This window comes from Erpetoichthys calabaricus, chromosome 12 (assembly GCF_900747795.2).
Source record: "Erpetoichthys calabaricus chromosome 12, fErpCal1.3, whole genome shotgun sequence".
Lineage (NCBI taxonomy): Eukaryota > Metazoa > Chordata > Cladistia > Polypteriformes > Polypteridae > Erpetoichthys > Erpetoichthys calabaricus.
The window spans coordinates 129791764-129804330 of NC_041405.2; the positions used below are offsets into that span (position 1 = coordinate 129791764).

At 38.1% G+C, this 12567-nt stretch overlaps 1 protein-coding gene across 2 annotated transcripts in view; it reads left to right on the forward strand.

The window, feature by feature from the left end:
- il12rb1 (interleukin 12 receptor subunit beta 1) overlaps positions 1 to 12567 on the forward strand; it is a 47661-nt gene that overhangs the window by 19506 nt on the left and 15588 nt on the right. For both annotated transcript variants that reach the window (XM_028816182.2, XM_051934634.1), the window contains 7 exons: positions 988 to 1130; positions 2532 to 2597; positions 3034 to 3088; positions 7321 to 7440; positions 9375 to 9460; positions 10079 to 10295; positions 11335 to 11481. In XM_028816182.2, the coding sequence (XP_028672015.1) occupies positions 988 to 1130; positions 2532 to 2597; positions 3034 to 3088; positions 7321 to 7440; positions 9375 to 9460; positions 10079 to 10295; positions 11335 to 11481 (834 nt within the window). The remainder of the gene's footprint in view (positions 1 to 987; positions 1131 to 2531; positions 2598 to 3033; positions 3089 to 7320; positions 7441 to 9374; positions 9461 to 10078; positions 10296 to 11334; positions 11482 to 12567) is intronic.

The window sequence follows — 12567 nt, forward strand, 5'->3', positions numbered from 1 at the left end:
CAGCTTAACATCAGCAACACCATTATTCCTGGAGTGGATGTAGAGGTCGTGCACTGCTACAAGTACTTGGGGTTCTACATCAGTGACAGGCTGGACTACTCTAGTAACACAGAGAAACTGTATAAGAAAAGACATTTTTACTTAGGATGCAGCAATTCTTCAACATGGGTAGTGAAAATCCTTTTATGTTTTCTACAGTTTTGTAATGGAGGTGTGATTTTTTTTTACACTGTGCTGTGCTGGGCCAGTAACATCACCCACAAGAGAAGCCCCCTGACTCAACAAGCTGATTAAAAAGGCTGGCTCAGTTTTGGGATGCACTCTGGACCCCTGGAGGAGAGGATTGAAAACAAAATTGAGGGCCATTATGAACAATAATGCTGCACATCCTCTAGCACTGAGTACTTTTAGCCAACAATTTATTCAAAAGACGTGTGTCAGGAAACACTTCTGGGGCTCCTTTCTTTTTTTTTTATATATTCTTTTTTTGTGTTTCAGTGAGGTTGTTCTTGTTTATTATTTTTCTGTATTTCTTGAGGTTATATCAAAAGCTAACTTTCCTTTTGTGGCAAGTCTGAGTGAATATCAACAAGTTGCCCGTTGACACCTACACTCCACTGTAAACGAACATCTGTCTTTTTTCATCTTTTACACTTTATTCCAAGAGAACATCTGGGCTCATCTTTTATATTCATCCACATATTACAAACCATTCCAAATGAATATGTGTGTTTGCCTCACTCACCTTTATGTTCATTCAGTCATGAGGGAGTATCTGACCTGAAGTCACTGTACTTCTTGTATAAAGAGACTTTACATTTCACCTTGTGTTAGCATTTGAGTTCCGGGTATCATAGTCTTTCAATGCCACATTGTCAAAGCACGAGGAATTTGTGAACAATTTGTAGACCCAAAACAGTTTTTGATAGATTTGTACATTTGAAAACATTTCTTTAAGTTTTATCTATCTTCTTTCTTTACTGGCAGCTAAGTTCATTCCTCCTACAAACATAAATGTGTCCAGATCAGCCAGCAATTTAATGTTAACCTGGGAAAGCCCGTCCAAGGAGGCTCATGGCTCACTGAATGAGATTCAGTACAGAAGATGTGAAGTTCAACAGAAGCATCTGGTATGAGGTTAATTTTTCAAAGTTTACAGGATTATCTGCTGTTCTTTCTACATAAATACATTTGTATCTAATCACTTAGATGAGGATATTTCAAGACAAATTGAGCTTCACACGCAAATTTAGGCATTCAATTGTTGCAAAGGTAAATAGCAGTGATATAGTGAGGCTTTGGGATGGCAATAAAGCTGCCACTAGAAACCTCAAGTCTCAAAGTTTTATTTGGGGTAAGAGGCGTAGGTTGGGTAAGTAAATGTCAGAGCTCTGACGGTGAGCAGCTTTGTCTCAACGGGGTTTCAGAAGCAGACAGGAAGCAAACAAAGTCTCTCCACATGAGGGGCCAAGTGCTTATGTTGTTCTGTCAGAGGCAAGACTCTGGCAGCAGAGTATAATACTTTTACTAGTCTCTTGAGAGTGAATTGTACAAAGAAAACCTCAGAATCAAAGTTACTGCCTGATGAGGAAACTAAAGCTGATTTAGAAAGATTATTCATGCATATATTATATTCAGTTAATATAATATAATATAATATAATATAATATAATATAATATAATATAATATAATATAATATAATATAATATAATATAATATAATATAATATAAGGCGGCACGGTGGCACAGTGGGTAGCGCTGCTGCCTCGCAGTTGGGAGATCTGGGGACCTGGGTTCGCTTCCTGGGTCCTCCCTGCGTGGAGTTTGCATGTTCTCCCCGTGTCTGCGTGGGTTTCCTCCGGGCGCTCCGGTTTCCTCCCACAGTCCAAAGACATGCAGGTTAGGTGGATTGGCGATTCTAAATTGGCCCTAATGCGTGCTTGGTGTGTGGGTGTGTTTGTGTGTGTCCTGCGGTGGGTTGGCACCCTGCCCAGGATTGGTTCCCACCTTGTGCCCTGTGTTGGCTGGGATTGGCTCCAGCAGACCCCCGTGACCCTGTGTTCGGATTCGGCGGGTTGGAGAATGGATGGATGGATGGATGGATAATATATGTTCTTTGTGGTGCAGTAGGTGCCACTGCCAGTGTCCATGAATGGATGTTTTCTTTCTGGGTTTTGGATTAACAGCTTTAGAAAACTGATGGCTGGCTGGCTCTATATTTCTTATCAACATAGACTGTAATATGAATTTGAAATTTTGATGGCAGTGCATCCTGGGACTCGAGAGATTAAAAGCAAAACAGACTAATTAGGGCACACTTCATCCCTATAATTTAGAGATAGAGACAAAGACATTCATTATTGGAAATAGGGCACCATAATGACAAAGATAACTCTTGTTAGCCTTTGGGTAGTCTAACCAGCCTAATATCATTTTAAAAAACATTTTAGAGTGAACCTGAGAGGTTTTGGTGAGTTCAATCTGAGAAAATATTTTTTATAATTTATCTTCTTTTTTTATTTTGTAACAGCCAACAATAAATTCTTGTGTGATGACTAAATCAGAAATGAATTCAGAAGAGGCCTGGGAAATTAAGGTAAACCCAAAAAGACTTTAAATGTCAAGTAGGTTAAATAAGTAGATGGTTTGTGCTTTAAGAGATATCAGTTAATTTATAGTGCTTTCAACCATTGATCATTTAGTTCTGTGAGTGTCAGAAAGACCTTCAACATGAATTATAGGATGACTTCAAAAATCAAACCTCACCACCGCACTGCCACTTAGTAGTACCAGTCCTCTGTACCATTTGGAGACGCTCTCACATTTTCAAAAGTCAAGTCAACCTACACAGAAATCATCCTGGTATGAATGGGTCAGCACAGAGAGTTGGTATAAGAGTTGGCACCACTTCAGTTCCAGAGCTAGCATCCCCTTTATATCCCCTTTGCTGTGTCTTTGTGCTGCTTTTACATCATTGAATTTTAACAATGTGGTGCATATTGTAATTCTCGCAAACTTTCTCTGTCACCCAGAATAATGTTTTGGAGAAAGATGTGAAATGTAAATCAGGAGGTGGCACAAAGAATGGTAAGAAGGCACAGCTCAGTCTGTAAGCACTTAAAAGGGCAGCAGTAATGCTTTGATTTATTTTTTTTAATAAATGTTTGACTGCTTTTGCAAAAAGCTTTTGCTGTGCACATTGCCAACATCAAATAAGTTCTAAGGATCACAATTGTAAAAAAGACCTTACCTGTATAATGTCATTAATAGCTTCTGTGAAAAGAAGCTATAAGTAAAAACAATACATATATTATATTATTCCATCCATTTTCTAAATCTTAATTCAGTGCAGAGTTATGCATTATGCAGCTGAACCTTATCTTGGCAGCACTGGTCATAAAGCAGGAGACAAGTTTGGACTGACTTTTTGTCCAACATTATTATATTATATTATATTATATTATATTATATTATATTATATTATATTATATTATATTATATTATATTATATTATATTATATCACAGTGGTTAGTGTCATGGAATTGAATCCTGTGCCAATGTCTAAGTGGCATTGTCATGTTCTCATCATTCATAATCATGTATATGTGTGATTGGGCTTTGAGACAAAATGACCAATGTTCAGATATTGGTTCCAAACTTGTACCCAGTGCCGCCGGGACAGGTTCTGGCACCCTTGACCATGAAATGGGTTAAATGGGTTTGAAAATGTCATTCTGTTAGGAGGTCCCTTTTATTAATCTGTTTAAACTACATGTTTCTATTTGATTCTATTCTGTTTCCACAGTTTATTTATAAAGCACAGTCTCTGTTTGTTCTTTATGCACATCCTTGTTTCACACACAAGTACTTCCTACCAATAGTCAAGTTCTTTGCATAAATCTTTCAATCTTTTCCATCTGGAGATAGCAGGTGTGGCTTAAGGGTCAGAACAAGGGAGAAGAAATACTACATTGTGATCTATTGACAGAGAGCTAGCAATACAAAGATTGTAATGATGGTACGATGTTACCACACATGCTGTTCAGCCAAGAAATTCCTGTTTGATTACTGCCCAGTACATGCATCTTTACCAACCATTTTCCTCCTCACTATTTATGTCATGTCCCCTGGCCAACCAGATGGGGGCCATGTTGTCACAGGACATATGTATTGCAATTTGTTTTTTGCACCAGAAGGAAAAAACAAGAACAGAAAGAAGCTTTCCAGTAATAACAGTAGGCATGCAACATCAGGTGACTCAGCTAGTTATACTGTATTATGACATAACTTTTGGAATGTTGGTGGAAAACAAGAGTGTCCCTTCCAAAACTCATGTAGATACAGTATAGGAAGAACATACAAACTCCACTCAGACAACAATAGGAAAATGGGACACTGGAAAGACGAGGCAGCAGCAGTGAACAATGAATCACTCAATATAATATAATATAATATAATATAATATAATATAATATAATATAATATAATATAATATAATATAATATAATAAAAAAAATCTTGGGACAAGACTTATCCTGCAATGAGACATGACTTTTTGAAGAGAGTTTTTGGAAGGAAGTCCCGTGAGACAGACACTTTTACCATGAGATTCTTTCAAGTCACGCCCTACTTACAACTATTTTCAAACAAGACCACGGTCATCAGGTGCATTCCGGTACTTAACCTGGACAGACACCAATCAATTAAAGGGCTTACTTATGAACACACACACACACACTTACGAAGATTCAGTTTAGAATCACCCATTCATCTAAATATGGCAGCGAGAAACGATGAAGTCAAATGAATTAACGCGAAAATTGTCGATTGGTTACACGGCAAATTGATTAAATGCGTAGCAATAGACTATGCTGAAGCAGCTGGTGGTGATCGTGCAGAAGATGATAACATCAATTTAGAATATCCCATAGAATACCTACAAGCGTTACCACAGTCCGGTCTTTCACCAGCCAAATTACTGTTGAAAGAAGGATGTATCGTAATGTTATTAATAATAATAATAATTCATTACATTTATATAGCGCTTTTCTCAGTACTCAAAGCGCTATCCACACAGGGAGGAACCGGGAAGCGAACCCACAATCTTCCACAGTCTCCTTACTGCAAAGCAACAGCACTACCACTGCGCCACCTGTGTTGCGTAATTTATGAATGAGTGATGGACTATGCAATAGGACAAGATTAGTTGTATTAAAAATTGGTTGAACAATTCTAACATGTAAAATTTTAACAGGTGAGAAGAAAGGTAATGTAGTACATCTTCCGAGGATAACATTAGACACCAAAGGAGGTCTTGATATGCAATTCGTATTAAAACGTTTACAGTTTACAACAGCTTTTGCTATGACAATTAACAAATCACAGAGACAAACTTTGGAAAAAGTCAATTTATTTTTTAGAGAGAAAGAAACGATATTCACTCACGGGCAGTTATAAATTGTGTTGTCACAATGTAAATCCAAACACAGAATCAAAATTCAATGTGATCTTGAAGTCCTAACTAAAGGGCAGTTCATATAGAGCAAGCTGAACTTTTCCATTTTAGCAAAACATTATTTAGTTTTCACCATAATGCTTCATAGTTATGACATTGGTGGTGTTTGTCAGCATGTCTGTCTTGTTCTCGTTCTTATGTATCCTGGATTGTGTCTTGCCTTTCTTTTGTGTCTATCTGCTTCTTAGTTGTTCTTTCTTAAGCATTCACTGTGATGTGCTCGATGTTTTGCAGATTTTGTTTTTTTTTTTTCCTTCTTCTTATTATGGAGTTCTTCATCATATTGGATGATCAATCAACACAATATTTACAGTACACATGATTATGAATTCTGAACATGAATTATGAATTATGCCGTGGGGGATTATCAATAGGTGGACTTGTATTGTTATTACTATAAATATTTTGCCCCACCAATTTAACTGTGACCATGTTACTGTTACTTAAGTGTGTTTGATTTTTCAGAACATACCAGGGGATATTCAGGATTGCTTGTTGCTTATCTGTGTCTAAGAATCTTGTCAGCTTATTCTTTCTTGTTCTTAGTCACTTAATTGTCTTATGTGATGTGCTTGATGCCTGGTGCTGTTCTTATTCTTCTCTTCTTATTACAGTGTTCTTCATCATGGACTCAGTCTCTGTAATTTGCTTGACTCTCAGCATATATTTCTGTCATGGCACTATCTCAGTCACTTTCCTATAAGAAACATGCGAGCAGAGGTCATTTTGCTGAGGTTGCCACTATCTTACATTTTTTGAATTTCCAGAGTGTATCAGGTCAGAAGTTTTTCATTAAAACCAATATAAAGGTTCTAGCCCCAGTAGTTTGCAAGTAATCATATAACATATATATATAAAGCACAACGTTTCTGGTTCAGGTTTCATCTTTTGACTCACTGTGTGACACATGCAGCTTTAGACTTAATATTGAAAACAGGTCTGGAAGGGTCGGTAGTCCAGTGCATTACACACAAACACGTACACTCACATTTATGCCATTCAACCTAATTTTCGAGAAATCAATATGAAGAATGGTCCAGCTCTACACAGATGGTGACTGTGTGTTCTCCTGGTTTTGTGAGCAGTGGGGTCATTAAGAGTTTTTAGGGGATGTAGACTGCACTGGGTGACTCCATTAGAAGGTTTAAACCCTGTCTATATAATTTTTGAGCAGTGTTTTGGGCTGTAATCACCAAGAGTGACTCTCTCTCTACCAATCGATGAAAGGATCAGTTGGATCTCATGAGTGGGAACTCGTTGAAACAGCTGAGTAGGCTGAAATCAAAAATGGGGGTGACCCCCCCAATGCAATGATCGAATCTCTGTGCATTATTATTAGGGGCAATTACTACACTGTATTAAATGGCTGGGTGTCTGCATAGTGCATTGTTTAAAGTATGATCAGCTCTCTGTTAAGGGGCTCTATTCATCAAGTCACCCAGCAACCTGTGAGGGTCTTAATCTAGCCTTGATTACCGCACTGTGTGATGCCAACCCTAGGGATGCCAATAATTGTGAAGGAGCACTGTTAACAATTGCTCAACTTTAAATTGGATTCACTCAATTAGAGGCAGGCACAAGCTCCATGCAAACTTGAACTGACTGAGGAGTGTAGAAAATGGATGGATAGAATATTGTCCTGAAAACATAAAGGCTCTGAGTCCTTTTTCCATTAAATGTGGTCTGTGAAGGCCAAACGTCTGTGCCTGCCTGCTGAGCCAGTGAACCCTAATGTCTTTGCCAAGTGTTGCTCACTCTTATGTCTTTTACTAAATCCTCTCTAATCTTTTCTGCTGCAATCAGACAGCTGTTCTGTGGTTCTTGACCCTAAGGAGGCCTACCGGATTAGAGTAAGGCGTAGACCCCAAAATGAAAGCAAGGGAGTGTGGAGTGAATGGAGCCAGACAGTTTTTGTTCCAACAGGTAACTTTCTATGCATATTTGTGACTCGTGTATTACAGTCTTTTCTCTTTGAAGCTGCAGAATGCAGTAAAATTAGAAATTTACATGCATGTAGACAACCATGAAGTTCAAATGATATTCAGTTTGTCACTGAGTATAATAAGGTTTGCACTCCACTAACTTGCTTATGAAATATAATTCTGCCTTTTATTAGAATTGTTACATTGCATGCTCTGCCTTTTTTTATTGATTCTTGCTTTGGTTTTTATTATGATGCTGTATCAGGGAAAACATATTTCTTGGGTTTTGGCAGAAGAAACAATGATAAGGTCCTTTTTTCCTAGAGATTTTCTAGTACGAAGAAGCAAAACTCCTGGTTAAACTGATTGATTTGCTATACCTGAACATTATTGTAAAGTTACATAAAGTTATTAATACACAATGGCATCTGAGAACCCACGACTGCTGAATCCCAGACATACTGGAGCATCACAGATACTGACCTGTTCAACTTGGATTTTTGAAGGATGGTTCTCCATAACCTTCCACATTTCAAAGTTCTGTACAATCTGATAACATCTGGAGAAGACAACAGCTGGAGTACTGAAGTAGTTGGCTAACTGCTCTGTTCATTTCTATTGACTTTTATTGTGGGTCTCCAGGGAGATTCTTATTGTGGATTTATATGCTGAAGGATTCTTTTATACTGTAGAAGCCATTTATAAAATTAGTATTTGTGTCATGATTACTTTTTATTATAGTTGCAGTCATTTGGTCACTCTTGTGGTCTTGAAGTGGCTTTGTAAACAAAATGACCTTTCCACAATGTGATGCCCAAATTGAACCTGGTCTTTCCAAGGAGTTAACACCTCGCTTTGTGTTTCAGTATGCCACTTCCATCATCAGCTGAGCTCCTGCTTGCTCTAATTGAGCTTCCATAGTCACTGCCACTTCAGGCCATTACTCTTTCTGCTCACTGAATAGGGGACAGGGTTCAAGAGTTGCAGCCAGGACATCACTACAACACCAAATCTTTCTGTTAGGAGCAGATAATTGGACTAGATGCTGACACATCACTTTCAGCAATAATCAGCTGAAGCCACATCCTGGTTAGCGTTTCTCGGAGACTGAACTGTGTGAGGCTCTTGCGTCTATCTGTAATCTAGCTTGTCTTGATTACCATGTGCAAAGTGATTCAGATAGGATATCAGGCAAAATGATTCATTATATATTATATAAGAAACCTCAATATGAGGCCTTCATTTATCAAAGTACTAACAACTGAGAGTGGTTGCCTAGTGTACATTTACACTAATAGCTACTATATAATAAAATGCTACGGTGCATGTGTGTGTCTGGTCCCACTGGGCTATCTGATTTGTCAGATGCATTTGACAAAGGAATTTGAGGAAGTGCCAAGCCAGAATGGTTGGGACATATCAGGAAGAGTAAAGGTATAGGAAGTGGCCTGTCTACCATTAATGGTAGTCATAAAGTGGACAGGAGGCTAAAAAGTGCCCTGAAATGACAGAGCTGGCTTTATGGAATGAAGCCGGATTCATGGAAAGGCACTTGAGAGACTGATCACTAGGCAAGAGAGATTGAGACACACGACGAAATGTAAAAGTACAGGAGGTGGCCCGTCTACCATTTGTGATAGTCAAAAAGTGGATAGGAGGTGAGGAAGGTTTCTTGAAATGGCAGGGTCTGAGAGATTGGCTTTATGGTGATGCACTAGTTAGAGGGATCATACTGTAAGAGAGACTGAGACACATGAAGACACCAAGGAAAGGTGTAGGGGGAAAAATGAGGGTAAACGTAGAGCAAGAGACATGAAATATTTTTTCAATTTGTTCTATTACCACACGGCTATTACTGTATATTTAATTTTCTGACATTTTTATATAGAATGTATGATGTTCACAAACATTATCCGTTTATGACTTGTGTTGCAGAGCTGCAGTCTGAGCCAGAGGCTGGCATCGAGAGCCTGAGTGATCTGACTAAGGATGGCAAACGGCTTCTTAAGCTCACATTCAAGGTACACTATAAGTGCCCGCCTGTTTTCATAAGGGGTTCTGTCTATAATTGGAAAAAAAAAGAATTCTTTGAGGTGCAAAGTACTTTTAATAATTCAACCTTTCTATCTATGTATTTATTTTATAAGCCCCTCTATTTAAACATACTTTCTGAACTCATTTATTCCATTAAAGGGTCAATCGGGGCTTGATCCTATTCTGACAATTCTAAAAGTGGTGCCAGGGCTTATTGTTCATGTGTTATGATTTAAAGATGATGAATTTCCAAAACTGCAGCCCTGCTTAAGTCCACCTACCCATCTTTATGATAAGCCAGTCCTATATAAGGTAAGACAGTGGTGTTGGCCTTAACACTAGTGGGGATTTTTCCTGGGTATTCCATTTTTCCTTCTTCATCTTAAAAACAAGTGTGTTATATTAACTGCTGACTCTAAATTGGACCTTACTGACTGCCCGGTGATGGACTGGCATCCTTTTTACTACAGGTTGCTACCTTGTGTCTAGTCCTGCTCAATAGGTAATGGATCCTCATAATGCTAGACTTGTTAAAAGATTGGATGGATGGATGGATCTGATGGACATTCCGGGCTTGTGTACTGAATTAATATTATTTCCTGTAGGCCAGTGAGAACCTTTCAGCTTCTCTGGGAGACCTGAGCTACATTGTTAAGATCTATATAAAGAACTGCCAACAATATCATTTGCAGAAGGAAACAAGACACACATGGTATGCCTTTAACATTTCAGCAGCAGAACATGAAGTGTCCATCATAGCTACTAACAAAGTTGGGCAATCCCCAGTAAAAACTCTACAAATCCCACAGGCAAACATAAAAGGTAAGAACAGCTTTTGAAACATATTGTCAATTATTTCTGGTCGATTTTACTGGATTATGACATTGTAGTGCTCTGAACATACTATTAACTTCATAAACTTCAGGATATTATGGGAGACTTTCAACTGCAAAAGAAAATGGTCTTTTACTTCATCATTATGTGGCTATACCTGTTTGCCTTGGTTCATTTCTCAGTCCATTTACGATCTGTGTGAAGTATGCATGGTCTTCGTGTCTACCTTTGACTTCAGTAAATGTGGTTTTCCGCATTCATTACCAGACATGTATGTTAACTGTGTGTTGCTGGGAGTCTGGGTGTGTGATTGGGTTTGCCCTTCAATCGACTGACTATGGCCTTTCCAGACACTGCGATGGAATAAGAGGGTTTGACAATGTTTTTGTATATTATGATTTCTATGATCTCACCTTGGGTTTAGCGAAGTGAAGGAAGGACATACGTGAAGGTTTGAGAAACAGGGCTGTAGAAGAAGACTAGAGTATGGAGTGGTAGATTGATATTGGGTTTTTTTGATTCTGTCATAACTATTATTATTTTTAATATAAATGCACAATGACCTTCCAAATTTCTTGCATATACATTTTCTTCTGTCAGAAGCACAGGAAGATTAAGTGACTTGCTCAGGGTCAAACAGTGCATTGGCGTGTGGAAATGCATCAGCACATTTGTTGTTTCAAGTTCATTGCCATAATCAATATTCTGTACTGCCTGTGAATAATTATTTTTATACTGTAATTTCATAAATTTAAATTGATAAATGACTTGGAGGCTACTCTCATACTGAAAATGAGTATGTTTGCTTAAGAAAGAAGCCCAATGTCTCGTATCCATCCACTGATTTTTAAACCCACCTATGCCGATTCATGACTAATCTCTGATTGACTAATCAACAAACTGCTCTATCATGACTGTTCTACAGAGGAATCCTTCCTCCACTTGTCAGGCTGCCCATTACTATTTCTACATCTCACTGGGAGTTTTCCCCCTGACTTATCTTTTACATCTTATTCTTGTCTTCAAGCCATCAAAATTGTTCGCTCCAGTGCTTTCCAACTTCAGAGTTCCTGCAAAAAATATTGTGTTGAATGGCGAGATGTAGCTGGAGATGTCTGGAACTCATCACACTTGAAAATAAAGAATGGTGAATTCCACATACAAATGCTAGAAGGTGCTCTCTTTAATTTCTTTATGTTGTTTTTATGGTTTGAGTTACTCAGTTTGAAAAAAAAATGTGGTTGGTTGAAAGAATTGATCTTGTGGATGGTGACAGTAATGTTATTTTTATTGTAATATATAAATCTAAATAGACTGAAAAATGGGAGATGATCATTCAGTACATCCGTCTCATTTGTGTAGCTCATAGTGAAGCCATCCAATATCTCAATCACATGAATGTGGAAGGTTGTCAGGGTTTCTGTCTCTACTCCGTGGAACAATAGTTTGTCAAATTACCACATCCCTTTGTGTGAAGAACTGCTTCTGTCAAAAGTGCAATTTCCACAGATGTCCTTAAGTCTGTGATTTAATCTTTACTTTGAATAATTCCGTTGAAGTAATTCCAATTGAAAACTTTCAGAATATTATGTGAAAGGATTAGGTTGTCATGGGGGGTGAAAACTTTGAACTCATTTCATAATGAAGGTCACATTCATTAACTGTGGAAGAACATAAGAAAATCTGACAAATGAGAGGAGACCATTTAGTCTGTCAAGCTCATTTTTTTAGCTAATAGCTAAGCTGTCCCAATATCTCCTCCACAACTTCGTAAAGCTTGTCAAGGTTTCTGCTTCAACTACATAATTTGGTAGTTTGTTCCAGATTCCCACAACTTTTTGCATAAAGAAGTGCTTCCTGGTTTCAGGCCTAAATGCACTTACCCTTAATGTTTACCAGTGTTCTTGAGTCTTTGATTCACTGTTAAGTAGAAAGAATCCTGCTGAATCTACTTTATCAATACCTCTGAAAATTTTTGGAGATTAGGTCTCCATGCAGTCTCCACTGCTCAATACTAAACAGGTTTAATTCTCCGAGTCTGTCAGAGTACGACATGACCTTAAATCCTGGGATGCACTTTGCTGGTACCCTCTGCACAACTTCAAGTGCTGCTATGTCTTTTTTGTACCGTGGCGAAAAGAACTGCATACAATACTCCAGATGTGGTCTCACTAGAGCAGCGTTTCTCAACCTTTAAGTATTTGCGACCCGAGTTTTCATAACAGTTTTAATCGCGCCCCCTAACGTTTTTTTGAAAGGA